The sequence below is a fragment of the Lepisosteus oculatus genome, chromosome 14, assembly GCF_040954835.1.
Source record: "Lepisosteus oculatus isolate fLepOcu1 chromosome 14, fLepOcu1.hap2, whole genome shotgun sequence".
Classification (NCBI taxonomy): Eukaryota; Metazoa; Chordata; class Actinopteri; order Semionotiformes; family Lepisosteidae; genus Lepisosteus; species Lepisosteus oculatus.
This window is the reverse complement of record NC_090709.1, coordinates 35,690,466-35,714,586: the sequence shown is the minus strand read 5'-3', so window position 1 is coordinate 35,714,586 and position 24,121 is coordinate 35,690,466. Positions and strand designations below refer to the sequence as shown.

The 24,121-nt window shown below is 48.3% G+C and overlaps 2 protein-coding genes across 2 annotated transcripts; both read right to left on the bottom strand.

Moving 5' to 3' along the window:
* Positions 1 to 8,517: 8,517 nt before the first annotated feature.
* On the bottom strand, positions 8,518 to 10,674 carry LOC138242580 (GTPase IMAP family member 9-like). Its single transcript, XM_069198118.1, has 3 exons — positions 10,569 to 10,674; positions 8,930 to 9,794; positions 8,518 to 8,584 (listed from the first exon to the last, which is right to left on the bottom strand). The coding sequence occupies exons 1-3, from the start codon at positions 10,672 to 10,674 to the stop codon at positions 8,518 to 8,520; spliced, it is 1,038 nt and encodes a 345-aa protein (XP_069054219.1).
* A 1,032-nt stretch (positions 10,675 to 11,706) lies between these two features.
* Positions 11,707 to 23,214, bottom strand: LOC138242579 (trichohyalin-like). The gene is made up of 6 exons (XM_069198117.1): positions 23,208 to 23,214; positions 21,106 to 23,022; positions 19,861 to 20,622; positions 19,759 to 19,767; positions 12,197 to 12,911; positions 11,707 to 11,845 (listed from the first exon to the last, which is right to left on the bottom strand). Exons 1-6 carry the CDS (start codon positions 23,212 to 23,214, stop codon positions 11,707 to 11,709), a joined length of 3,549 nt encoding a protein of 1,182 aa, XP_069054218.1.
* Positions 23,215 to 24,121: the final 907 nt, after the last annotated feature.

Here is a 24,121-nt window from a genome sequence, read left to right as displayed (position 1 = left end):
CCCTGAGCACTGGAACCCCACAAGGCTGCTGTCTGAGTCCAAGGTTGTACTCCCTATTTACTCACGCCTGCACAGCAAGACACAGCAACAACCGCATCATTAAGTTTGCCGATGACACCACATTAATAGGACTGATCAGTGATGATGACGAGTCCACTTACAGGGATGAAGTTGTACAGCTGCTTAGGTGGTGTCATAGCAATAACCTGGACTTGAACATAAAGAAAACGAAAGAGCTAATAGTGGACTTTCGGAGACACAGGCCACACACTCACAGCCCACTCAGTATTGATGGAACGGAAGTGGAAACAGTCACCAGCTTTAGGTTTTTGGGAATTCACATCTCTAAAGATCTAACCTGGACTGTGAACACTGACTCTATCATGAAGAAGGCTCAGCAGCGCCTTTATTTCTTGAGGTGCCTCAAAGGATGGGGGATGCCAGTACCTGTGTTGGTGAACTTCTACCGCTGCGCAACCGAGAGCGTCCTCACCAACGGGATCACCGTGTGGTATGGCAACACCTCTTCGCGAGAAAGAAAGGCACTGCAGAGAATGGTCAATATGGCCAAGAAGATCATCGGCTGCGGTCTCACCGAGATTAAACAGCTCTATGAGGACCGCTGCCGTGGTAGAATTCTGGCCATCACAGAGGACAGTCACCACCCCGGGCATGAGCTCTTCACCCCACTGCCCTCAGGCAAGAGATATAAGAGCATACGGACACTGACTGCTAGATTCTTCAATAGCTTCTATCCACAAGCAGTGAGACTGGCGAACACATTTAGCCATCCCCCTCGGACCACACCTACACCATCACCATCTACCTCTTTATGATTTCTTATCTATTGCACATCTCCAGTCATTGTTTACACGTCTGTATTGTTTACATTCAAACTGTCTACATGTTTACTTGCACATTGTCTATTGTTTGTACATTGTCTTGATGCACTGTTTGCACTTTGTTTTGTTTTTGACACTTGTTTTACAATCGAGAGACTCTCTGTAAGTAAGAATTCCATTGTACCTGTACTGGTTACATATGGCAATAAAGTTCAAGTTCAAGTTCAAAGCGCTTCACAGGTAATGGGGATCCCCTCCCCCCACCTGGATGATGCAACGGCAGCCATAGTGCGCCAGAACGCTCCCCACACACCAGCTCTCAGTGGGGAGGAGAGCAGAGTGATGAAGCCAGTTCAGAGAGGGGGGTTATTAGGAGGCCGTGATGGGTAAGGGCCAATGGGAAATTTGGCCAGGACCCCTACTCTTTCCGAGAAGTGCCCTGGAAGTTTTAATGACCACAGAGAGTCAGGACCTCAGTTTTATGTCTCATCTGAAGACAGGGGACTCCAATTCTGCCTTCGATTGGGATGAGTTCAACAGGGGCCACATGTTTTCCACACCTGAAGATTGCATGTTTGTTTACTTTGCACTCCCAAACAAATTAAAGGAAGATCACGCTTTGGTGTCATTTTTTCTCTCCGACTCCCCTCTATATACTGCAATCCAAGATTCACTGTAAAAGAAATGTGTAAATATCCCAAAACATAATATATACTGTATACACATTCTGGAGCTTTTGACATATTTTAACAATTGCAACCAACACCATCAACAAAAATTGTTCCTGTGCCTTTATCATAAATATAATCATTTTTTTATTTTTATATAATGTGCCATACATATACTGTATAAAGCTTTCTAAGGCATACACAACACAAACAACACCCAACGTAACACCACCTTACCCACCCCTACAGGGCTTCATTGATATTCCGGAATCTGAAACATACTTGGTATTAATTTTAAACTTTTTTGTGCATTTTAAGTTTTCCTTTACATATAGTTGGCATTTTCATGTGTGTTTTAAATTATTTATGAAGAAATATTAAGAAATGTACCTGCCCTTATACCAAGTGGATCTATAGAGTAGTCTCGCCATTCGTGAGGACTCAGTACAGAGAATAGGCAAATTCACATGTAACTAAGTCCACCCCTGTAATGTGGCATAATGTACTGCACTATGTAGTGCGTGTGGTTAAAAGTCTAAGCACCCCAAACTTAGTGGGTATAGAAAGTCACCACCCCCTTTCAAAATGTGTACGTATTGTTGTATGACACTCGGAACATTAATTAATATTACAACAGTAAAATACCTCTTTTGGATAAGTGACCACCCCCCTTACAATTGCAGTAATATTTAATATTTATTAATTAACCATACTATTTTTATCCATACTATTTTTGCACTGTTCCAAGAATTATCCTGCACTGTTTTTGTCCAGTTATATTTTCTCTGTTTGCAGAATTTTGCACAGTTTTGATCACTTGATTACGTTATTTATGTTATGTTATTACACGTTACTGTTATTGCTGTTGTGTTACTGTCTATTGTCTTATCTTCTGTCCTATTTATATACTGCACCTGAGTGACTCATGAGAAACACTTTTCATTATACTATGCACCTGTGTAAGTTTAATGACAAAGTTGAATTGAATTGGATTTGTAAACTTGCTCAGGTATAACCAATCACCTTACAGATCACACAACAAACTAATTGGCTCCCGGCTGTGATCAGCTGTGGTGATTTTGATTAGTTCAGAATAGAAGCAGCTGTTTCTAGAGGATTCCACTGCTTGGAAGTGCATTTCAAAGCAAAGACTCCACTATGGGCAGAAAGGTGCTTCCAAAAGAGCTTCGAGATGAAGTTGTGGAAAGACACAAGTCAGGAGACAGGTATAAAAAGAAATCAAGGGCTTGAGGTGACCCGTGGAGCACAGTCAAGAGCATCATTAAGAAGTGGAAGGCGTGTGGCACCACCCAGAACTTCCCTAGATCAGGCCGACCCCCCAAACTGGAGGACCGAGCAAGAGGGAGACGGACCAGAGAGGCTACCAAGAGGCTGCTGGCAACCTTGAACGAGCTGTAGGCCTTTATGGCCAAGACTAGTCATTGTGATAGACAAGCAATAGGTTTATTCCCTGCTGAAGAGAAGAAAGACACACCTGAAGAAGGCTCCACAGCCGAAACGTTGGGTTTTCTTTTTTCTCTTTTCAGCAGGAATAAACCTACTACTTGTTCCTTTGCAGACTACGCGTGCTGACGCAGCTCCCCACCTGAACTACTTGTGTGCATGTGACAACAATATCACAAGCGCTCCACGAATCCGGCCCGTACAGGAGGGTGGCAAGAAGCCATCGAGCCTCATTTATGTTTTCCTAAAAAGCACCTTAAAGATTCTGTGGCCAAATGGCAAAAGGTGCCGTGGTCAGATGAGACCAAAATCAAATTTTGGGCGGAACGCAAATCTGTACGTCTGGCAAAAACACAATATATCTTACCTTCCAAAGAACACCATTCCTACAGTAAAGCACGGGGGTGACAGCATCCTGTTGTGTAATTACAACAATTCTGTAAGAAGGAACGGGCAAATATTCCTCCCTCTAGGTGTGCAAAGCTGGCAGAGATGTATCCAAACAGACTCAAAGCTGTAATTCAAGCAAAAGGTGCTTCCTGCAAGTATTAACTCAGGGGGGTGTTCTCCCAGTTCTTCCGCTTTGTAATTTTGCTTTCTTTTTTCACTTGGATATTGGGTACAATTTGTAAATAAAACTGGAAAAAGTCTGGTTTTATTCGTTGTCTTTCTGGATTTTAGGGCAATAAAAGGTGAACATTTTGAAGGGAGTGGTGACTTTCTGTACCCACTGCATATGATAATTAGAGTACAAATGCAATGACTCTATGTTAAAGAAGTGGAACTTATAGTAATTGGCTAAAACAAACATGGATCCCTCCTTAATCTTAAAAATGTGCTGTTCTGATATTAACAAAGCTACAGCACAGTGCTTGTAACTGTCCCACGAAACAATATTCTAGTGTTCTGAACCTGTTCTGCTGTGTTTTCACTGTTGCTGCACAGCATTTACGTTATTAGGGTGGCACTCATGAAGATTAATCAGATAGAGGTAAGGGGGCTTAGTGGGATGAGCTGTTACTGAAACACATAGTGAAGGTTGCCAAGCTTGTGTTTTTGCTACGAGAAAAGAAAAACATACTCACGTAAACACTCTGACCAAATTTATTCACCAAAAACTGCAAGATAGGACAGTTAAAAAAGCTCAGCTGTCTCTTCTATGAACAGTTTGGTAGAAACACTCATAGATGTGGGATCTTATCCTTCACTTCTGGTGTTTCTGATAGATGGCGATTTAGAACCCTTGACAAACACATTCAAGTAAGCCTCAAGAGGTGGACCGTATAGAAGTTCAAAGAGTGCCTGACAGCCTATGAATCCCTTCTGTTAGAGATCCTGGCGATGGGAAACCCTGCTGAAATCCCTAAATCCACACTTATTTTTCACGGGGACAGGCAAGATGTCGATAATCCATTGAGCAACAGCTGTGAACAGCACGCCTTTCTGATACGAGACTAGGCGCCGTCAACAGACGACAATTTCACTAACATCAGACTCGCCCGTTTCTCTTTGGAACTGTACTCACTCGCGTGACCCATCAGAACAATTGATGCTCTTGTGTTCGGCAATCGATAAAGACGGTTCTGCACACTTGCTGCACGAGACCAGACGCTGTCCACCCCACAGATTTAACTTTCAGCCTTTGATCTGGACAGAGACGTGAGCCGTCTTTCCCAGGAAGATAAAGTTCGGGAAACACATTGAGCATGCTTCCTCGATGCAGTTGCGACAGCACTAACCCGTTCGCTTCAGCAGCAGATGGAAACCACAGAGCAGCCTGGTCGCTATGTCCGGCCTTGGGAGGTCAGGGGACACTGCGAGCTGTGTGGAGGATTACTGGACATCTCTGGTTCTACAAGGCTGCACTTGGTGAGAGGGATCGTCTCTATGGGGGTCAGACATATTAGCAGGCAGTTCTCCACTGGAGTTCCCTCGGGCTCTATACTTGGCCATATTCTTAGATGAACTGAGGTACATTTTTCATCTCTGGGTTGAAAATATTTTGCAATATTTCTTGCAATCTAAATCTGACTTTGAAGTGGCTACCACCAAGTACGCAACTCGTACTGCCAATGTTAAGCATCGGATAAAAAAACACCCCCCACCCCCCAAAAATCCAACCATTGCCACTGAGGGAGTTCAAAATGAGAGCTGTGGCAAAATAAAACACCAGGGAGTCCTTTCCGATCTCGCTTTGACATCAGCGACGCATGCCCACATCATCAGCACAAGAGGAGGTGAGGGCAATTTCACAGCTGTGTCCTGTACTGTGAATGCCTGCTGGGAAGAAATCAGCGTTTGCTTTTGCCATGTCCAGACTGGACTACTGTCCTGTCCTCCCCGCTGGAGCTAAACTTCAGTACGTCCACAATTCTGCAGCTCATGTTTTTTAACCTAGACTTGTATGGTTTTATGCATTTGTTTTAAGTCCTGACATTATTGTTTCACCATACGTTCATCTTCTAAGTGGTTTTTCCCAGTAGAGGGTCATGGGGGAGCTGGAGCCTGTCCTGACAAGCAACAGGCGCACGGCAGGACACACCCTGGATGGGACACCAGTCCATCACAGATTACACACACACACACACACACACACACACACACACACACAGACAGACAGACAGACAGACAGACAGACAGACAGACAGACAGACAGACAGACAGACAGACAGACAGACAGACACCAGGGCCAATTGTCCCAGAAGCTAGTTAACCTCGCAGTATGTCTTTGGACTATGGGGAACAAACAGAGCAGCTGGAGGAAACCTGGGGAGAACATGCAAACTCCACCCCGATAGTACCTGTTATCTGGAACTGAACCCAGGGCCCCAGCGCTGCCAGCTTTTGTTTTTACCAACATTTTTTAATCTAAAAGTTGTTTTATAAAATAAAGACTAATTAACAGACTGCCCCTCTGCTCCCAAGTGAAACACTGCAACCCAGCTGTCTAGAACACAGACAACAATGCTGCCTCAAGTTACACAAAAGAAGGGCATTTTTCCTTTTCTGTCTGAAAGTAAACCAAAAGCTTTTTCAGTTTTAATCGACACATGAAATACTTTAGACTGGCTGTCTTCTGAAACAAGATAAAAGAACTCAACAACAACACATAGACAGAGATATTTTACTACAGTCTGTAATAAAAATAAAAATGCTTTTTTTTCAAATTCCACCAGCTGGTGGCATTATTGTTGCTCTATTGATAATCCATTATCTCACTGGCCTTTTGTCTTACTTCAATGGAATAAGCATACAAACAACACAAATACTCCTTCATTACATTGTAGTGTGTGCTCTCTGAAGGCACCAGTTCTGTAGGGTTTGGGTATTTACTGGGACAATTATTAATTGTAGCAGTAAATCACAAAATGATTCTTTTGATGGCCTTAGAATCCAACCATGCAATATAACTCAAACAACGCACACACACAGGTACTAATACATGAGGATACATTTATTAATACATAGAATATGCATATAAACCTAACAGATCTTATCGGGAGGGTTATCAGAATACAAAAGGTATATATTCAGTCAGTTACAAAGAGTTACATATATCAAGAGGACATACGTTCAGTATATCATTCATTTAGACCGTTTCGTAATTGAACTTGGTCAGAACTTCTACATTAGATACTCAAAACAAGTACATAACTCTTAGGAATTAAATTGATATCAACTGGTTGGGATAATTGAATTCTCGAGCAGTAATGCAGTGAAGTTGAATACTCATCCAATCTCTGGGGATTCAGATCTCCTGCGGCCTCTCTGGCTCCATGCCAGGCTGTGCTCTGCATCTTGCGACAGTGCGCTGCTGATGCTCACTGACCGGCTAGTTAGTGTTGGCTTTAACTAGCACAGTTTGTGCACAGGAGAAAAGATGACTGTGGGTCCCAGCAAGTCAGGAAGAAGACCGGTTCGTTCCTGATGAAGCGCTAGTTCTGAATAGTGATTCAGCTGTCCACAGTTCCGACCTGTTCACGAGGCCTGCTGCTGGTTACTCTCTGGCAACCTCCGCTCTAGACTCTTAGAACAGAGGAAAGTTCTGGCACTCGGACACACTGGCCGTTCCGTGGTTGTCTGGGCTGAGTCTCAGGATGGTCAGGAGGCGCGCTGCGAGAATGTCCTGCCCTTGGGAGCCTTCTGCTCCTGGGCCGTCCTGCCCTGGAATTCTCCTTTGAATTCCCTTTAGAAAAGTCCACAATAGTCTCTCAGGCCCTCTGTGTTGCCTGTTTTTACCTGGAGGAACTTCAGCTCGTTCATTGACTGAAAGTTTCGTGGGCATCAGAGACCCACATGGATTACTCGGCCCTACCAGGCCCTGATTGGTTGATCAAGGTGAGATATGAGTCACTAACTCCTGACACCTAGGAATGCAGTCCAGATGTCCATCTGGCACTCCCTAGACAGATAGGCGCCAATGGATGACCATTGATCATGATAGCCAGGCTTAGCTAAGTGCATCCCGTTTTGGGAGCTGTCCCTTATCAAAAGAAAACATCTTTAAACCAGCCTGCATGAATAGCTTCTCTGTGGCTGCACCACAGAGATGAACAGAGAGATGAGGCCTCATTTGGGAAAGCACAGCAACACTTAATTCTGTCTTATTAACAAGCATTGCCGCAACATACATATATTCTGTTACACACATATACAATGTCAGAATTATATCCAAAAGTATTCATGACATTTATATATACATACACAAAGAATACCAAAATACAAACATGATCAAAATAGAACATTATTTAAAATGAGTTTTCTTCACATGGGACACTAAGGGCAGGTTTTCAGTGAGTCGGATCTCTTACGAGGAAGAGATCAGTGTTTCAGTGGAAAGTCCTCACTCTGTGTCCAGGAAGTATCCGGTCTTCCTCTCCCGCTGGGAAAGACTGTGTGGATCAGTGACTGACCTGCGGCAGTGTCTCTGTGTCTCTCTGTCACTCCAATAACACTGCCTGAGCTCCTCCTCTCCCTCTCCTGCTCCTGTCTCAGTGTCTTCAGCTCTCTCTTAGCTCCTCGATCTCCTGTCTGTTTCTCTCTCCTGTCTGTGGCCTGTGTGTGTCTGAGGGTTGTGTCTGTGGGCTGTGTGTGTTCTCTATGTGTCTGAGGATTGTGTATTCTTGAGCACCTTCAGGTTGTGTGTGAGACTACGTTGTTCCTACTGTGTGCGCTCTTGTGTGTCTGTGCAGACTGTGTGTGCTCTTGTGTGTCTGCGGGCTGTGTGTGTCTGCTCATTGTGTCTACAGGCTGTGTGTGTTCTCCATGTGTCTAAGGGTTGTGTATTCTTCAGTGCCTTCAGGTTGTGTGTGAGACTACGTTGTTCCTACTGTGTGCGCTCTCGTGTGTCTGCGGGCTGTGTGCGCTCTCGTGTGTCTGTGCGGGCTGTGTGTGCTCTTGTGTGTCTGTGTGGGCTGTGTGTGCTCTTGTGTGTCTGCGAGCTGTGTGTGCTCTCGTGTGTCTGTGCGGGCCGTGTGTTCTCTCGTGTGTCTGTGCGGGCTGTGTGTGCTCTTGTGTGTCTGCGAGCTGTGTGTGCTCTTGTCTCAGTCATCTTCTGTGACCATTTTCTCGATGTGCTGCTTGTGGTCCTCAATCACTCTCCTGTATCTCCTGTGTGTCTCTGATGCCACACAGTGAGTCTGTCTATCACTGTGTTTTGTCTCTCTATTCTCTTTCTGTATCTCTCTACTGTCTCTCTCAGCTCCTCAATCTCCCTCCTTCAGCTCCTGTGCTCCTGTCCTGCTGGAGTGAACTGTGTTGTCGACACACTGACCTGCTGGAGAGTCTCTCTGTGTCTCTGCCTCCTCTCTGGCCTTTTCCTCATAGTGCTGCCTGAGCTCCTCCATCTCCCTTCTGTGTGTCTCCTCCCCCTCTCTCCTCACCCTCTCCTGCTCCTCTCTCAGTTCCTCTATCTCTCTCTGCACCCTCTCTCTCTCCCTTCTCTCTCTCCTCAGCTCCTCCTCCAGCTCTCTCCTCCTCCCCTCATCCCTCTCCTCCCTCAGCCTCTCCTCCAGCTCTGCTATCTGCTCCTCCAGCGCTCTGATCTTCTCCTCTCGTGTCTGGATCTCCTCCTCCATCCTGCGGAGGTGGTTCTGCAGCTCCTTCTGGTGCTTCTCCCTCAGTCTCTCCTCCTCCCTCTGTTTGCTCTCCTCTCTGTCCCTCAGGATCTGCAGTTGTCTGATCTGGGACTCGGCCTCCTGGTACGTCTCAGTGCTGTAGTAGCTGCCCTTGTTTCCTGCTACCAGCTCCTCTATCTTCTCCAGCAGCTCTGTGACCTGAGTGCTGCCCCTGTCCTTGTTGTTGAGGGTGTGATACCTGTTCCCACACTTCTCCAGCAGCCACTGGAGCTCCCTGCTGCCTGTGTGCACAGACTCCTCCAGCGTCCTGCTGGTCAGCTCATCAGCGTGGGTGAGCAGGACCATGGTGTGTCCCAGGGCCCTCTCCCCGAATATCTCCAGGACTGTCTCCAGTGTCCTCCTCTCCTCCCCTGAGGATCGGCCCAGCGGGGTCACCAGGAGGAAGGCGTGGGGTCCCGGGGCAGACAGGTTAACACAGAGCCCCAGATCCCGTCTCCTGTCCCGCTCAGACAGTCCGGCGTGGAGCCAGTCTGGAGTGTCCACCACAGTCACCCGTCTCCCGGACACATGTCCTGTCCTCTTCCGGCTCTCCTGAGTGACCGCGGAGCTGCTGGCTTCAGAGGGAAACTCCTCTGAGCCCAGGATGGTGTTTCCTGCTGCGCTCTTCCCAGCACCAGTCCTGCCCAGCAGCACCAGTCTCAGCTCAGAGGGGTGGGGCTGGAGTCTGGGTTCGACTTCACTCACTGCAACAGGAGGAGAGACAGGAGCATCAGGGAGGTGACACATGAGAGGAGACCAACCTCTCCACAGGTAAGAAGGGTTCAGTTTGCTCAAGAGACAAAACTTAAAAGTCATTATGAAGGAATCTTACAGAATGAACATCTGGGAATTAACCTTGAGTATCAACTAACTACAGTTTTACCTGATGTTCATGATTTTCACTTGTGTCAGATCAATTTTTTCAAAGTGACTCAAGTTTCATCTGAAAAGTCTGTGTTCATTTACTGGCCTCAAGCAACAACAGTCATGCTGCAGTACTGTACTGTTACAGGGGCAGAGTGTAGAAGGACATTAATTGAAGAAGGAAAGATAATCTCTTCACTCCAGTGAAGAACAGCACTCTAGGAGAGTGCAGTCCAGTGCAATCATCCTGCTGGTATTTCACTCTGTTCAGTAATTCTCCATCTCACCCTGTTTGACACAGATTCTACAACAGGCTGCTGCTGTTCAGTCACAGACTCACTGATCTGCAGACAAGCTGTGACGAGTCCTTCAGACTGATGTACAGAAACAGCTCTTGTCTGGGGTTCTAATGATCTGCTGATGGGCTCTTTCACCCACTCCTGTCCTGCAGGACTTCAGAGCTGCCGTTGACACTAACAGATCAACTGAGGAGGCCATCACCACTCCTCTACACACTGCCCTCTCACACCTGGACGAGAGAGAAACGTATGTGAGAATGTTGTTGTTGATTACAGCTCAGCATTCAACACCATCGTACCCTCAAGGCTCATCACCAAGCTCCGGGACGATCAGACCTGGACCCACCACACCAACCCCGTAGACAAGACAGCGCCTGTTCTTTCTCCCCAGACTGAAAAAGTTCAGCCTGCCTTCACACATCCTGACCAGCTTCTACAGCTGCACCACTGAGAGCATCCTAACCGGCTGCACCACTGCCTGGTGTGGTAACTGCTCCGCCCACGAACTTAGGGTCCTCAAGAGGGTGGTGACACTGGCTCAGAACACTACCGGCTGCGCTACTGAACACACAGGATATCTACTGTGTTAATGCCTCAAGAAGGCCAGGTCCATCCTCAGGGACCCCAGTCACCCTAAACACAACTTGCTCTCTCTACTACCATCTGGAAAACGGTACTGAAGTATCAGACCAAGACCACCAGGTGTCAGAACAGCTTCTTCCCCCAGGCAGTAAGACTGCTGAACAGCCAACCACAGCAGACACCTGCAGTTACCTCCTTGAACTGACAGGGGGCACTGGCACTCTCAGGACACCTACGAAGAGCACTAAATACCTCCTACCCTGTACCCTACTACTGTCAGGACACCTCAATACCTCCTACCCTGTACCCTACTACTGTCAGGACACCTCAATACCTCCTACCCTGTACCCTACTACTGTCAGGACACCTATATACCTCCTACCCTGTACCTTACGACTGTCAAGACACCTAAATACCTCCTATCCTTGTGTTACTTCCACACAATCTGTGAACTGCAGTTGTGTAATCTGTTGTATCCCAATGTTAACCCCTATAAATTCCTGTCCTCCAACTCTTCTATCCCTCTTAACGAGCTTTTAACGAGCTCGCAGATTTCAATGCTGACAACACCGCTGTGTGCTGTACTGTTCGTGCATTGATCAATAAACCTTGATTGATTGATTGGTCCGACAGTCTTGAGGAACAGATTACAGAGACTGAGCTGCTGTGTGATGGATTAAATCTCATCTCCCTGAGAGAAAACAGTTCAATTACAGCACAGAGGATTTAAACAGACACAGATCTGTGTGCCACTGTGTTAGTAACGCAGTACAGAGCGGAGCACAGTATGATTTTAATTCCTAACAGGACACAAGATGGTTGAATCTCTCAGTCTGATGACCAGTAAGATCAGTGACTCAGTAATACAGCATCAATCACACTCACTGTCGGGAGGGATGATGTCCATACTGTTCCTCTTTTTGACGGGCAGTCTGGACTCCTCTGTCTCTTTCTCCAGCTCCTCTTCCTTCAGTGTCTTTCTCATCTTCTCCTTCAGCTCCTCTTCTCTCCTGCTCCACTCCTCCTCCAACCTCTGTCTGAGCCCCTCTTCTCTCTCTCTCTCCCTTCTTTCATACTTCTGTCTCAGCTCCTCTGTCTCTCTCTGTCTCTCCTCCAACCTCTGTCTCGGCTCCTCTGTCTCTGTCTCTCTCTGTCTCTCCTCCAACCTCTGTCTCGGCTCCTCTGTCTCTCTCTGTCTCTCCTCCAACCTCTGTCTCGGCTCCTCTGTCTCTCTCTGTCTCTCCTCCAACCTCTGTCTCGGCTCCTCTGTCTCTCTCTGTCTCTCCTCCTCCCTCTGTCTCGGCTCCTCTGTCTCTCTCTGTCTCTCCTCCAACCTCTGTCTCGGCTCCTCTGTCTCTCTCTGTCTCTCCTCCTCCCTCTGTCTCGGCTCCTCTGTCTCTCTCTGTCTCTCCTCCTTTTGTTTCATATATTTTTCTTGTTCAGTGTTTATTTCTTTGATGTCAGTGGTGAAGTACAGCCCATAGTTTCCTGCCACCATGTGCTCTATCTTCTCCAGCAGCTCTGTGACCTGAGTGTGGTCGCCCCTGTTCTTGTTATTGAGAACATGATACCTGTTCCCACACTTCTCCACCAGACACTGGAGCTCCTTCCCTCTTCTCTCAATGTGTTGCTCAATGGTTGTGTGTCTCAGTGTGTCCCCCCTTGTGAACAGCACTATTGTGTGTCTCCAGACTCTCTCACTGAGAAGCTCCAGATGTTCCTCCACTGATCTCCAGTCTGTGAATAAGGAGTGCAGATTAATCACCAGGAGGAGAGCGTGGGGTCCTGGGGGACACAGAGACACACTGCGCACAACCTCCTCTCTGACACGCTGTGGATGTGCCCTTATTATAAAAGAGGAACCCCACCCTGGAGTGTCGACCACAGTGATCTGCCTCCCAGCTACTTCACCCTGTCTCTTCACACACTCCTTAGTTACTCCCTTAGTGTCAAACTCCTCTCTGCCCAGGATGGTGTTTCCTGCTGAGCTCTTCCCAGACCATCTCTCCCCCAGCAGCACGATCCTGATCTCTGAGAGATGCTGTGGTGCCTCATGGGAATCAGCCCATCTCCTCTCTGTCAGAGAGAAAGATCACAGATTATTTACATTATAAAGTTCTCATCACAAATATCTTCCCTCTTCATCCCATTTAAAATTCACAATAAAAACTTTTCTACATCTTTTCTATTGTCCCTGCCCTGTGAGAGAGGAAAATCACAGATTATTGAGATTATATTTCTGTGTATTCTCTGTGGTATACAAAAATGTTCTGTTAATGTTAGTCAAACTGTATTCTTACATTCTATATATAAATATTTTTTTTATTTTTAACTGTTCTCTCAATAGTACATGTTTATTTTTCATCACAATTTTTTTTCTTAGAATAATTTAACCTCACTGAAAGGTCAGATTTCTCTCATCTGATAAACGACAAAGACATTTTTCCAATGTCTTCCTTGCTCATCTTTACCAAGGCCCCAATACAAGGGCCCTGTAGAGTCCCACTAACACTCTGAGTGTCCAGTGGCAGTTCAGACACATATGGGACTTCTGTGTTCAGAATGAACCTAAAGACATGTTTGGGACTCAGCAGCCTGGCTGGGAAATCTCTGTGTTGTATAGTTGAACCAGAAATTGAATATATGTAACTGTACTGGTACAATAGAACCTTTATTCCTTTATTCAATCAAAATTGAAAAACTTGGAGTTATATTTGATTCTGGCTTAACACACGACCCTTCTTTGCAGCAGGTCTCCCTGGTAGGCACAGATGGCCAAGAACAACCCAGGTCTCAAGGGGGCGTGCTCAGACTTGTGACCGGTGCCGTACACGGTGTGTTATTGTAATGTACATGATAAATAATGACATCCATCTTCTCCCGAATTGACTACTGTAATGCTCTACTCGCTGGGGTATCAAAATCTACTCTGAACAAACTGCTGTATGTCCAAAATTCAGCAGCCAGAATCCTGACCAGGTCTGGTGCAAGTGACCACATCACTCCTATCCTGGAGTCCCTGCACTGGCTTCCGGTCAAATTCTGTGTGGACCTTAAAATCCTCCTGTAAGGCTCTGCATGGCTTGGCACCTCAGTACCTGTCTGAAGTATTATCACCCTACTCTCCACCTCACAACCTTCGCTCTTCTAATTCTCCTCTCCTTACTGTCCCCCAAGCCCCTCTACACTCTTTGGGTGACAGGGCCTTCTCCTTTTATCCCCCCAAGCTCTGAACTCTCTCCCCAAGGATATCAGAGATTCACCTTCTCTAAACTCCTTCAAATCCAGACTCCAAACCCTCTTCTTCAGAAAAGCCTTTACTGAACTGGTTCCATTCTTCACCCCTCTGCTCTTCTTAATACCACCTTCCACGGTCTCCTCTGTGTACTGTAATTGTGTTGTATCTTGTGTATTCTCCTTATTTATTGTTATTGTCATCCTGTAAAGCGCTTTGAGAAGCCACCTTTAAAGGCACTATATAAAATAAAGTTTATTATTATTATTATTCCACTTTATTTTAAAAATACATGTAAAAACTGTAAAATCATTCAGTCCGTCCTGATCCTTCAGCAGTGAGTCTAAAATGTCATTTCATAAAGACATGTTTGGCACTCAGCCACCTGGCTGGGAAATCTGTGTGTTGTATAGTTTCAAACCGCTTAGAAACTATCTACTGTGATCCACACTGAAGAGAATTAGCATGATGTTAGTTTAAAATCAGTGAAACTGACAAGCTGGAGGAACTGAGTCTCTTCAGTCTGAAGGGAGTGTCCCAAACTGACAGGGTGAAGATAGGGAACCACATATATACAAAATATTCAACATCCTCAGTGACAGTCAGTCATCATTAAAGACCAGTTAGATATTGACACCTCAGAGTTCCTCAGAATTAACACTGAAACTCAAAGCATCATTAAGACTTAAAATCAGGAGTGGGAGGCTCTACTGTACATAGAGAGGGGAACAAGCTGCCCAGTCAGGACAGGAGAAACAGCTGCACGAGAACCTGGAATCACTACTAATTATGGGCCAAATAAATTCCTCTGTTGTTCATCTGTACTGATTCCTCTCTGGTATTATCAGCTGTACAATAAACACGGCCTCTGAGCAACAAACAGGAAACGATCATATCTGAGCGTGTCTGAGCATCATGAATACTACCAGTGTGAATCCAATACCATCAGCACACAGTCAGGTTTAACATCAATCATTTCACCTTAAATAAACACCTTATTAAAATATTTAGTGAATTCCAAACAGCTTGAGTTTACACTACCGATCTCTGATCCCTGACAAGAGAAAGTGAAAGTAAAATCAGCTCCTGTCTCTCTCCTAGTTCAGACCCTGTGTGTCTGACAGACAGAACACACTCTCAGCAGACAGGAAGACACTTCTCCAGCTGCTGCTGTGCTCTGTGACAGAGAAGAGACCCTCAGTGACTCCCTTACCGACACTCTGACAGGTAGAACAAGAGAAAACTCACCAGGGCTGAGCGCTGAGCTCCTACACGCTGCCATCTCTCTCTCTCTCCTTCTCTTCCTGGTGATCTGAAGGGAAGGACTTTGTCCTCTCAGTGGCCCTTGATAAATTTACTGGGTTCAGTTAATGATTAACTCATCAGGGCAGAATGAAGTCTTGGACGCCGCCTGATATGAATGTTTCTGGTATATCTAATCACTTAGGAATTTAAAAAAACTCTCTTGTTTGGGTTTCTGGAAAGTTGATCTAAAAGGATCTCCAAAGCACTTTACAGTCAGGGACCCCACTTCATCCCACCTGAAAACAACTGAGAAGAGGGAATTTGGGAAGTACAGACCGAACCCCGACTAAGCACTGGGGTCCACACCCCTACTCTCACACACAGTGTCCTGATCTGTACTGACCAGCAGTCGGGACACTGGGGTCCACACCCCTACTCTCACACACAGTGTCCTGATCTGTACTGACCAGCGGTCGGGACACTGGGGTCCACACCCCTACTCTCACACACAGTGTCCTGATCTGTACTGACCAGCAGTCGGGACACTGGGGTCCACACCCCTACTCTCACACACAGTGTCCTGATCTGTACTGACCAGCAGTCGGGACACTGGGGTCCACACCCCTACTCTCACACACAGTGTCCTGATCTGTACTGACCAGCGGTCGGGACACTGGGGTCCACACCCCTACTCTCACACACAGTGTCCTGATCTGTACTGACCAGCGGTCGGGACACTGGGGTCCACACCCCTACTCTCACACACAGTGTCCTGATCTGTACTGACCAGCAGTCGGGACACTGGGGTCCACACCCCTACTCTCACACACAGTGTCCTGATCTGTACTGACCAGCGGTCGGGACACTGGGGTCCACACCCCTACTCTCACACACAGTGTCCTGATCTGTACCGACCAGCAGTCGGGACACTGGGGTCCACACCCCTACTCTCACACACAGTGTCCTGATCTGTACTGACCAGCAGTCGGGACACTGGGGTCCACACGCGTCTGGATCTATGAAGTCAATGAGGCGCTGCAGTACTGCGCTGTCCCTGCCAGGGGGAGACAAGGCACCAGAAGTCAGAGGCCGGAGCTGAACTGCTTCAGGAGAGAGACAGATCAGGGAAACAGCAGGCCAGAGAGAGCAGGAGAGCAGACAGGAGTCAGACAGTAGATAACGGACCTGAGCAGCTCATCGGCTTGTTCGCCCCTCCCCCAGCTCTGTCTGGAGAGAAGCCAGGGTATCTGCTTGTTCCCCCCTCCCACCCCTCTCTGTGTACAGTAGAGCCTCCTGTCCTGACTGGAGGAGCTCACCCAGCTGTGTCTGGAGAGAAGCCAGGGTATCAGCTTGTTCCCCCCTCCCACCCCTCTCTGTGTACAGTAGAGCCTCCTGTCCTGACTGGAGGAGCTCACCCAGCTGTGTCTGGAGAGAAGCCAGGGTATCAGCTTGTTCCCCCCTCCCGCCCCTCTCTGTGTACAGTAGAGCCTCCTGTCCTGACTGGAGGAGCTCACCCAGCTGTGTCTGGAGAGAAGCCAGGGTATCAGCTTGTTCCCCCCTCCCACCCCTCTCTGTGTACAGTAGAGCCTCCTGTCCTGACTGGAGGAGCTCACCCAGCTGTGTCTGGAGAGAAGCCAGGGTATCAGCTTGTTCCCCCCTCCCGCCCCTCTCTGTGTACAGTAGAGCCTCCTGTCCTGACTGGAGGAGCTCACCCAGCTGTGTCTGGAGAGAAGCCAGGGTATCAGCTTGTTCCCCCCTCCCGCCCCTCTCTGTGTACAGTAGAGCCTCCTGTCCTGACTGGAGGAGCTCACCCAGCTGTGTCTGGAGAGAAGCCAGGGTATCAGCTTGTTCCCCCCTCCCGCCCCTCTCTGTGTACAGTAGAGCCTCCTGTCCTGACTGGAGGAGCTCACCCAGCTGTGTCTGGAGAGAAGCCAGGGTATCAGCTTGTTCCCTCCTCCCGCCCCTCTCTGTGTACAGTAGAGCCTCCTGTCCTGACTGGAGGAGCTCACCCAGCTGTGTCTGGAGAGAAGCCAGGGTATCGGCTTGTTCCCCCCTCCTACTACTACTACTACTAATAATAATAATAACACTAATACTACTACTAAGAATAACACTACTACCACTACTAACACTACTACTAATACAAATAACACTACTAATACTACTGCTACTGATACTGATATCACTAATAACTGATAACAATAATGTAACTGTGATGACACACTGAACACAGTACTGTCCCACTCTGATCACACTACTGTCCCACTGTGATCACACACTGAACACAGTACTGCCCCACTCTGATGACACACTGAACACAGTACTGCCCCACTCTGATCACACACTGAACACACTACTGTGCCACTGTGATCACACTGAACACAGTACTGTCCTATTTGATGACTAACTGAACACAGTACTGTCCCACTCTGGTCACACACTGAACACACTACTGTGCCACTCTGATCACACAATGAACACAGTACTGTCCCACTGTTATTACTCACTGAACACACTACTGTCCCCCTCTGATGACACTTTGAACACAGTACTGTCCCACTGTGATGACACACTGAACACAGTACTGTCCCAGTGTGATGACACACTGAACACACTACAGTGCCACTCTGATTGCTCACTGTACAGACTACTGTGCCACTCTGATCACACACTGAACTCAGTACTGCACCACCGTGATCACACACTGAACACAGTACTGACCCACTGTGATGACACACTGAACACAGTTCTGTCCCACTCTGATGACACACTGAACACAGTACTGTCCCACTCTGATGACACACTGAACATAGTATTGTCCCACTGTGATGACACACTGAACACAGTACTGCCCCACTCTGATGACACACTGAACACACTACAGTGCCACTCTGATTGCTCACTGAACACAGTACTGTGCCACTCTGATCGCTCACTGAACACTAGTGTCCCACTGTGATCACACACTGCAACATGAGTTGAGTTTGCAGTCAGTGTGTCTGTATGAACCCCTCTCTCTCTCTCAGTGCAGTGTTCATGTACTGGAGTGTCCAGTCAGTGTGTCTGTATGAACCCCCCTCTCTCTCAGTACAGTGTTCATGTATTAGACTCGCACATAAGCAGCAGTGCCAACTGGTTGTGATGGACAGAGGTCTTAGTTGATTCTTCTTCCTGCCTCTGCTGGGGAGCATGGGAACTAGTTTTTTTTCTCCACAGACTGCAACCTGCGTCTACAGTATAACTGTAGAACTGAGCTCATTTATCATTTAATTTCAAAAGAGATTTATTGGCATAACTTATGAGTTATAGTTTTGCCAAAGTACAATCAAACATTTACAGAAATTTACAGTACAGATATATCATAGGACATTTACAAACCCCACATGCAACATTATTGTGGGATATTTATATATTGTTGAGCAACTCACACTGTTTGAGGATAGACTGTGCAATTTGTAATCACATTTACAACTCATGTTCAGTAATACAACAGTATAGCTAGTAAGGGTTAAAAAGTGCTGAAACATTTTTGTAACAGTTTAATTCTTGTGCAGCTCTGCACTGACAGTTTGGGCAGAGGGGCATTAAGCTGTGTGTTTCTGTGCTAAAGCCCATCTCCACTAATCCCAGAGCCCTTCATTAAAACACTGAGGGGCAGCGTCTGCTGGAAATCCTGTCTGTGAGCAGAAGTGAGTCATGGGGCTCACAGACTGAGCTCTCTCTCAGGACACCCAGACTCTGTTGTGTAGGACAACTGTCTCTTGCCAAGTCTCTCTCTTTGTAAAAGAGTCCAGCTGGTTTCCAAGTGCAGAAAGGAGATTCAGTGTAAGGGACCAGCTCTCTGGCACATCAGCTTCTCCGTACAGGAGTGAGAGATGTGTTACATCTCCCACACCCACTCCCAAACTCCCACAGCCATTCTGAGCTGTTACCGCCCTGCTGTGATGGAGCCAAACCGTGATCTTCTCCCAGTCTACAGGAATGGCCCTCAAGAAGCTCACAGGGAGGAGAGGAGATGTTTCTTCTTGCTGATACTGGTACTGGGCCCCAGGATCTGCTCCAGTCAAGGAGTGTGGCTGAAAAGCACCACTGTTGTGTTGAAGATGGGAGCATCTGTGCTTGTGGAGAGAGAGAGAGGAGAAGGGATGGAAGATAAAAGACTAGAGAGAAAGATAGGACACAGAGAGAGCATTGTGAGCTCTCGATCTCAACAAACCCCTCCTTCACAGAGGCGGGCCTGCTCTCTGGTCGTCATGGTGACGCAGGCATTTGAAAAGCATTGTGGGAGAAGACCCACTTCCTGCTTCCTCCCAGATCATCTCCAGGAAGTCTACTGCTCATCAATGCTGTGGCTGTAACAGGAGATGGCAGGGTGTAGATCATTTCGTCCTGTTGTTCAGCTCCAAGCTCAGGGTGTTCAGAGTCCAGACAAGCCTCCTTCACCTCCAGACACTGGAAACACAAAGAGTGAGCCGTGTGTCAGTGTGCCGTACAGACATAAATCAGTGATGTAGGAGAGAGACTTTCGGTGTGATCAGGACTTACAGTTTGGGGGCTCCATCTCTTTACTGTGTCTCCTCCTGACAGGCACTCTTCCAGCTCCTCTCTCTTCCTCCTCTTCTACATCGACCATTTTCTTGGCCGACTTCCTCTTCTCTATCTTCTGCAGAAGTTTTCTGTCCATCATGTTAGGAAAGACACTCATTTCTGCCACCATGTCCTCTATCTTCTCCAGCAGCTCTGTGACCTGAGTGCTGTCGCCCCTGTTCTTGTTGTTGAGAACATGATACCTGTTCCCACACTTCTCCACCAGCCACTGGAGCTCCTCTCCTCCTCTCTCAATGTGCTGCTCAATGGTTGTGTCTGTCAGCTCATCCCCCCAGGTGAACAGCAGTATTGTGTGTCTCCAGACTCTCTCACTGAGGAGCTCCAGATGTTCCTTCTCTACTCTCCTCTGTTTCTCTCTCAGAGTGATGAGAGGGATCACCAGGAGGAGAGCGTGGGGTCCTGGGGGGCACAGAGACACGCTGTACACAGTCTCTTGTTTGACCTGCTCTGAGGTGGACTTTATATTATCCCACTCCCAGCCTGGAGTGTCGACCACAGTGACCTGCCTCCCAGCTACTTCACCCTGTCTCTTCTCACACTCCTCAGTTCCTCCCTCAGCATCAAACTCCTCTCTGCCCAGGATGGTGTTTCCTGCTGAGCTCTTCCCAGCCTTTTCACACCCTAGAAGCACAATGTTCAGGTTTGACAGACGAGCAGCTGCTGGGATCTCTGGACGCGGAGTTTCTCCTGGGCTTCTCCCTGGATCGGCAACCAAACAAGACAACATCAGTGTTAGAGCTTGTAGTGTTTCAGTGCACAAGAACTAAATCATTTTTTCAGCTCTTCTGCCACTCTAGTACTTAAAGGGGATGAAACTCTGCTGTGTGCTTAATTGAAACAAACATGTCAATAAAACAAGTAGATTCTGGGATCTGAATGCAGAAGGTTAAAGTTCCCTTGTGTTATCAAAAACATCAAAAACTACAGCTTTTGGAGTTTAAAAGACAAACCAAGATGAAGAGAAATGTTATGACAAAAAAGAAAGCAAAGTGAAGAAGAAAGAAATTCAAATAAGAACCACTGCATAGAGACAAAATAAAAATCACAAGATGCAAGACCTCTCTTCAATCTTGACACGATTGCATGTATGCAGTCCAAACTACACAATTCTCTGGAATTTGCAGTTTTACCTCTTAAACTGGGCATCTACCTCCTGCCTTCCTGCTGGGGTACAGTACTTACTCTGACCCGGCTCCAGGCTCTGAGGCTGGGAGGACTCCTGTAGCTCCTTCACTCTCCTCTGCAGCTCCCCTTCCCACCTCTCCTGAATCTCCGCCTCCTTTCTCTGCAGCCTCCTGTCGTACTCCTCTCTCAGCCCTTCCTCCCACTGCCTCCCCAGCTCCTCCGTCCTGCTCCTCTCCTCCTGCGCCTCTCGCTGCTGCTCCCTGTATCTCTCCTCCAGCTCCTGCTCTCTCTGACGGTGCTCCCTCTCCAACTGCTGCCTCAGCTCCTCCGCCCTCCTCCTCTGCTCGTCCTCCAGTTCCTGCCTCAGCTCTGCCTCCCTCTGCTGCTGCCTCAGTTTCAGCTCCTCCGTCTGCCTCTGCAGCTCCTGCCTGCCCTGCTCTCTCATCCTCTCCTCGTGGAGTCTGAGCTCTGCCAGTCTGCTCTGCTCCTCCTGTGCGTATCTCTGCTCCAGCTCCTCCACTCTCCTGAGCTCCTCAGCCCTCCTCAGCTCCAGCTCCTGCTCCCTCTGCCTGCGATCCTCCTCCAGCTGCCTCCTCAGCCCCTCCTCTCTCTTCCTCTGCTCCTCCTCCTGCTCCTTCCTCTTCTCCTCCATCTCCCTCTGCTGCTGCTGCTCCAGCTCCTGAACTCTCCCCTGCAGTCTCTCTTCATACAGCTGCTTGATCTCGTCCACCTTCCTCCACAGCTCTGCTTCACACCTCTGCTGGGCCTCCCCGCGGTCTTGGCCTCTGTGCTGCTGCCTCAGCTCCTCTATCTTCCTCTCCTGCTCTTCTTCAAGCTCCCTCTTCACGGCCTCCATCCTCTCCCTCAGTCTCTCTGCACACTGGGTCCTGGTCTCCTCCACCTTCCTCAGCTGCTCCTCAGTGAGTTTCAGGATGGTCTCCTGCACCCTCCTGTGCTGCTCCTGGTATCTGAGCTCCATCTGCTCAGCTCTGCTGCGCTGCTCCTCCTCGTACCTGCGCAGGAGCTCCTGGTGCTGCGTCCTGTAGCGGAGCTTGATCTCCTCCGTCTTCTCACACTGCTCCTGCTCCAGCCTCTGCCTCTGCTCCTGGTACTGCAGCTGCAGCTCCTGCTCCTTCCTGCGCAGTGTCTCCTCCTGCTCTCTCCTGAGAGCCTCCAGCTGCCTGCGCTGCTCCTCTCCCTGCCTGCATCTCAGCTCCTCCAGCTGACGCCTCTGCTGCTCCTCGTACTCCTCTCTCAGCTCCTGCACTTTCTTCAGAAACTCCTCCCTCTCCTTCCTGCCCTCCTCCTCCACCTCTCTGTATCTGTTCTCTCTTTCTCTCAGCCTCTCCTCTGCATCCTGGTCCACAAAGAAGCCCAGAGTGTTTCCTGCCACCATGTCCTCGATCTTCTCCAGCAGCTGTGTGACCTGAGTGCGGTCGCCCGTGTCCATATTGTTGAGAACATGATACCTGTTCCCACAGCTCTCTAAGAGCTGCTGCAGGTCTCTCCCCTGTGTGTCAACGTACTGCTGCACTGTCTCCTGTCCCATACTGTCCCCGTGGGTGAAGAGGACGACAGTGTGATTCAGGACAGCCTCCCCAAACACCTCGGTCACGGTCAGCAGGGCTCCCTTCTCCTCGTCCGTGAAGCGTCTGGCCGGCAGCACCAGCAGGAAAGCATGGGGTCCTGGGGAGGACAGCAGCAGGCACCTCCGGACCTCCAGACACACGTCCCTCTGGCGCCCCCTGCTGTCCAGGAGGTCTGGCGTGTCGATGACGGAGAGCTGCCTCCCAGCAGCCTCCCCCCTGCGTCTCTCGCAGGCCTGGGTGACCGCGGACAGGCTGGGCTGGGAGGGGAACTGTGTGCTGCCCAGGAGGGTGTTTCCTGCTGAGCTCTTCCCAGCACCAGTCCTGCCCAGCAGCACCAGTCTCAGCTCAGAGGGGCGGGGCTGGAGTCTGGGTTCGACTTCACTCACTGCAACAGGAGGACAGGAGCATCGGGGAGGTTACACATGAGAGAAGACCAACCTCTCCACAGGTAAGAGGAGTACAATTTGCTCAAAAGTCATTTCTTGACAAACGTAACTTAAAAGTTATTATAATAATAATTGCATACACTTCTATAGTGCTTTTCTGGACACTCCACTCAAAGCGCTTTACAGGTCATGGGGATCCCACTACCGCCACCAGTGTGCAGCTCTTTACAGGTCATGGGGATCCCACTACCGCCACCAGTGTGCAGCTCTTTACAGGTCATGGGGATCCCCTCCACCACCACCAGTGCGCAGCCCCACCTGGATGATGCTCCAGTCCTCTCCCCACACACCAGCTCTCAGTGGTGAGGAGGGCAGAGGGATGAAGCCAGTTCAGAGAGGGGGGGTTATGAGGAGGCTATGATGGGTAAAGACCAGGGGGTAATTTGGTCAGGACACTGGGGTAACACCCCTACTCTTCTCGAGAGACACCCTGGGATTGTTAATGACCACAGAGAGTCAGGACCTCGGTTTGACGTCTCATCCGCAGGACGACGCCCGTTTACAGTCCAGTGTCCCCGTCACTATACTGGGGCATCAGGACCCACACAGACCGCAGGGTGAGAGCGCCCCCTGCTGGCCCCACTCACACCTCTCCCAGCAGCAGCCTCAGTGTTTTCCCAGGAGTCTCCCCTCCAGGTACTGGCCAGGCTCACCCCTGCTGGGCTCCAGTGGGGCTGCCAGCTGGGAGTTGCAGGGTGATAGGGCTGCTGGCCATTATGAATGCAACTTACAGAATGAACATCTGGGAATTATTCTTGGGCATCATGCACTGATAACAATAGTACTACCACTACTAACACTAATACTACTACTGCTAACAATAGTACTACTACTAACACTAATATTACTACTGACAACAATAGTACTTCTACTAACACTACTAATACTACAACTGACAACAATAGTACTACTACTAACACTACTAATACTACTGATAACACTAATAATACTAATAATACGACTGCTACTACTACTACTACTGCTGACAGTGCTAATAATACTACTAATACTACTACTGATAATACTAATACTACTAAT

Bases quoted from the DNA above. Each gene is read 5' to 3' on its own strand.
- LOC138242580 (XM_069198118.1), bottom strand. From the start codon at position 10,674: ATGTGTGAAGGCAGGCTGAACTTTTTCAGTCTGGGGAGAAAGAACAGG. The intron at 9,795-10,568 runs GTGATGAGCCTT...CTCCTGTTGCAG, and splicing joins TCTGATCGTCCCGGAGCTTG to TGAGTGAAGTCGAACCCAGA. The intron at 8,585-8,929 runs GCTGAGGAGAGA...AGAGACACACAG, and splicing joins AGGAGAGAGCTGGAGGAGGA to GAGATACAGGAGAGTGATTG.
- LOC138242579 (XM_069198117.1), bottom strand. The intron at 20,623-21,105 runs GTAAGTACTGTA...TTGCCGATCCAG, and splicing joins GAGCCTGGAGCCGGGTCAGA to GGAGAAGCCCAGGAGAAACT. The intron at 11,846-12,196 runs GAGAGAGACAGA...GGAGTGGAGCAG, and splicing joins CAGAGGGAGGAGGAGAGACA to GAGAGAAGAGGAGCTGAAGG.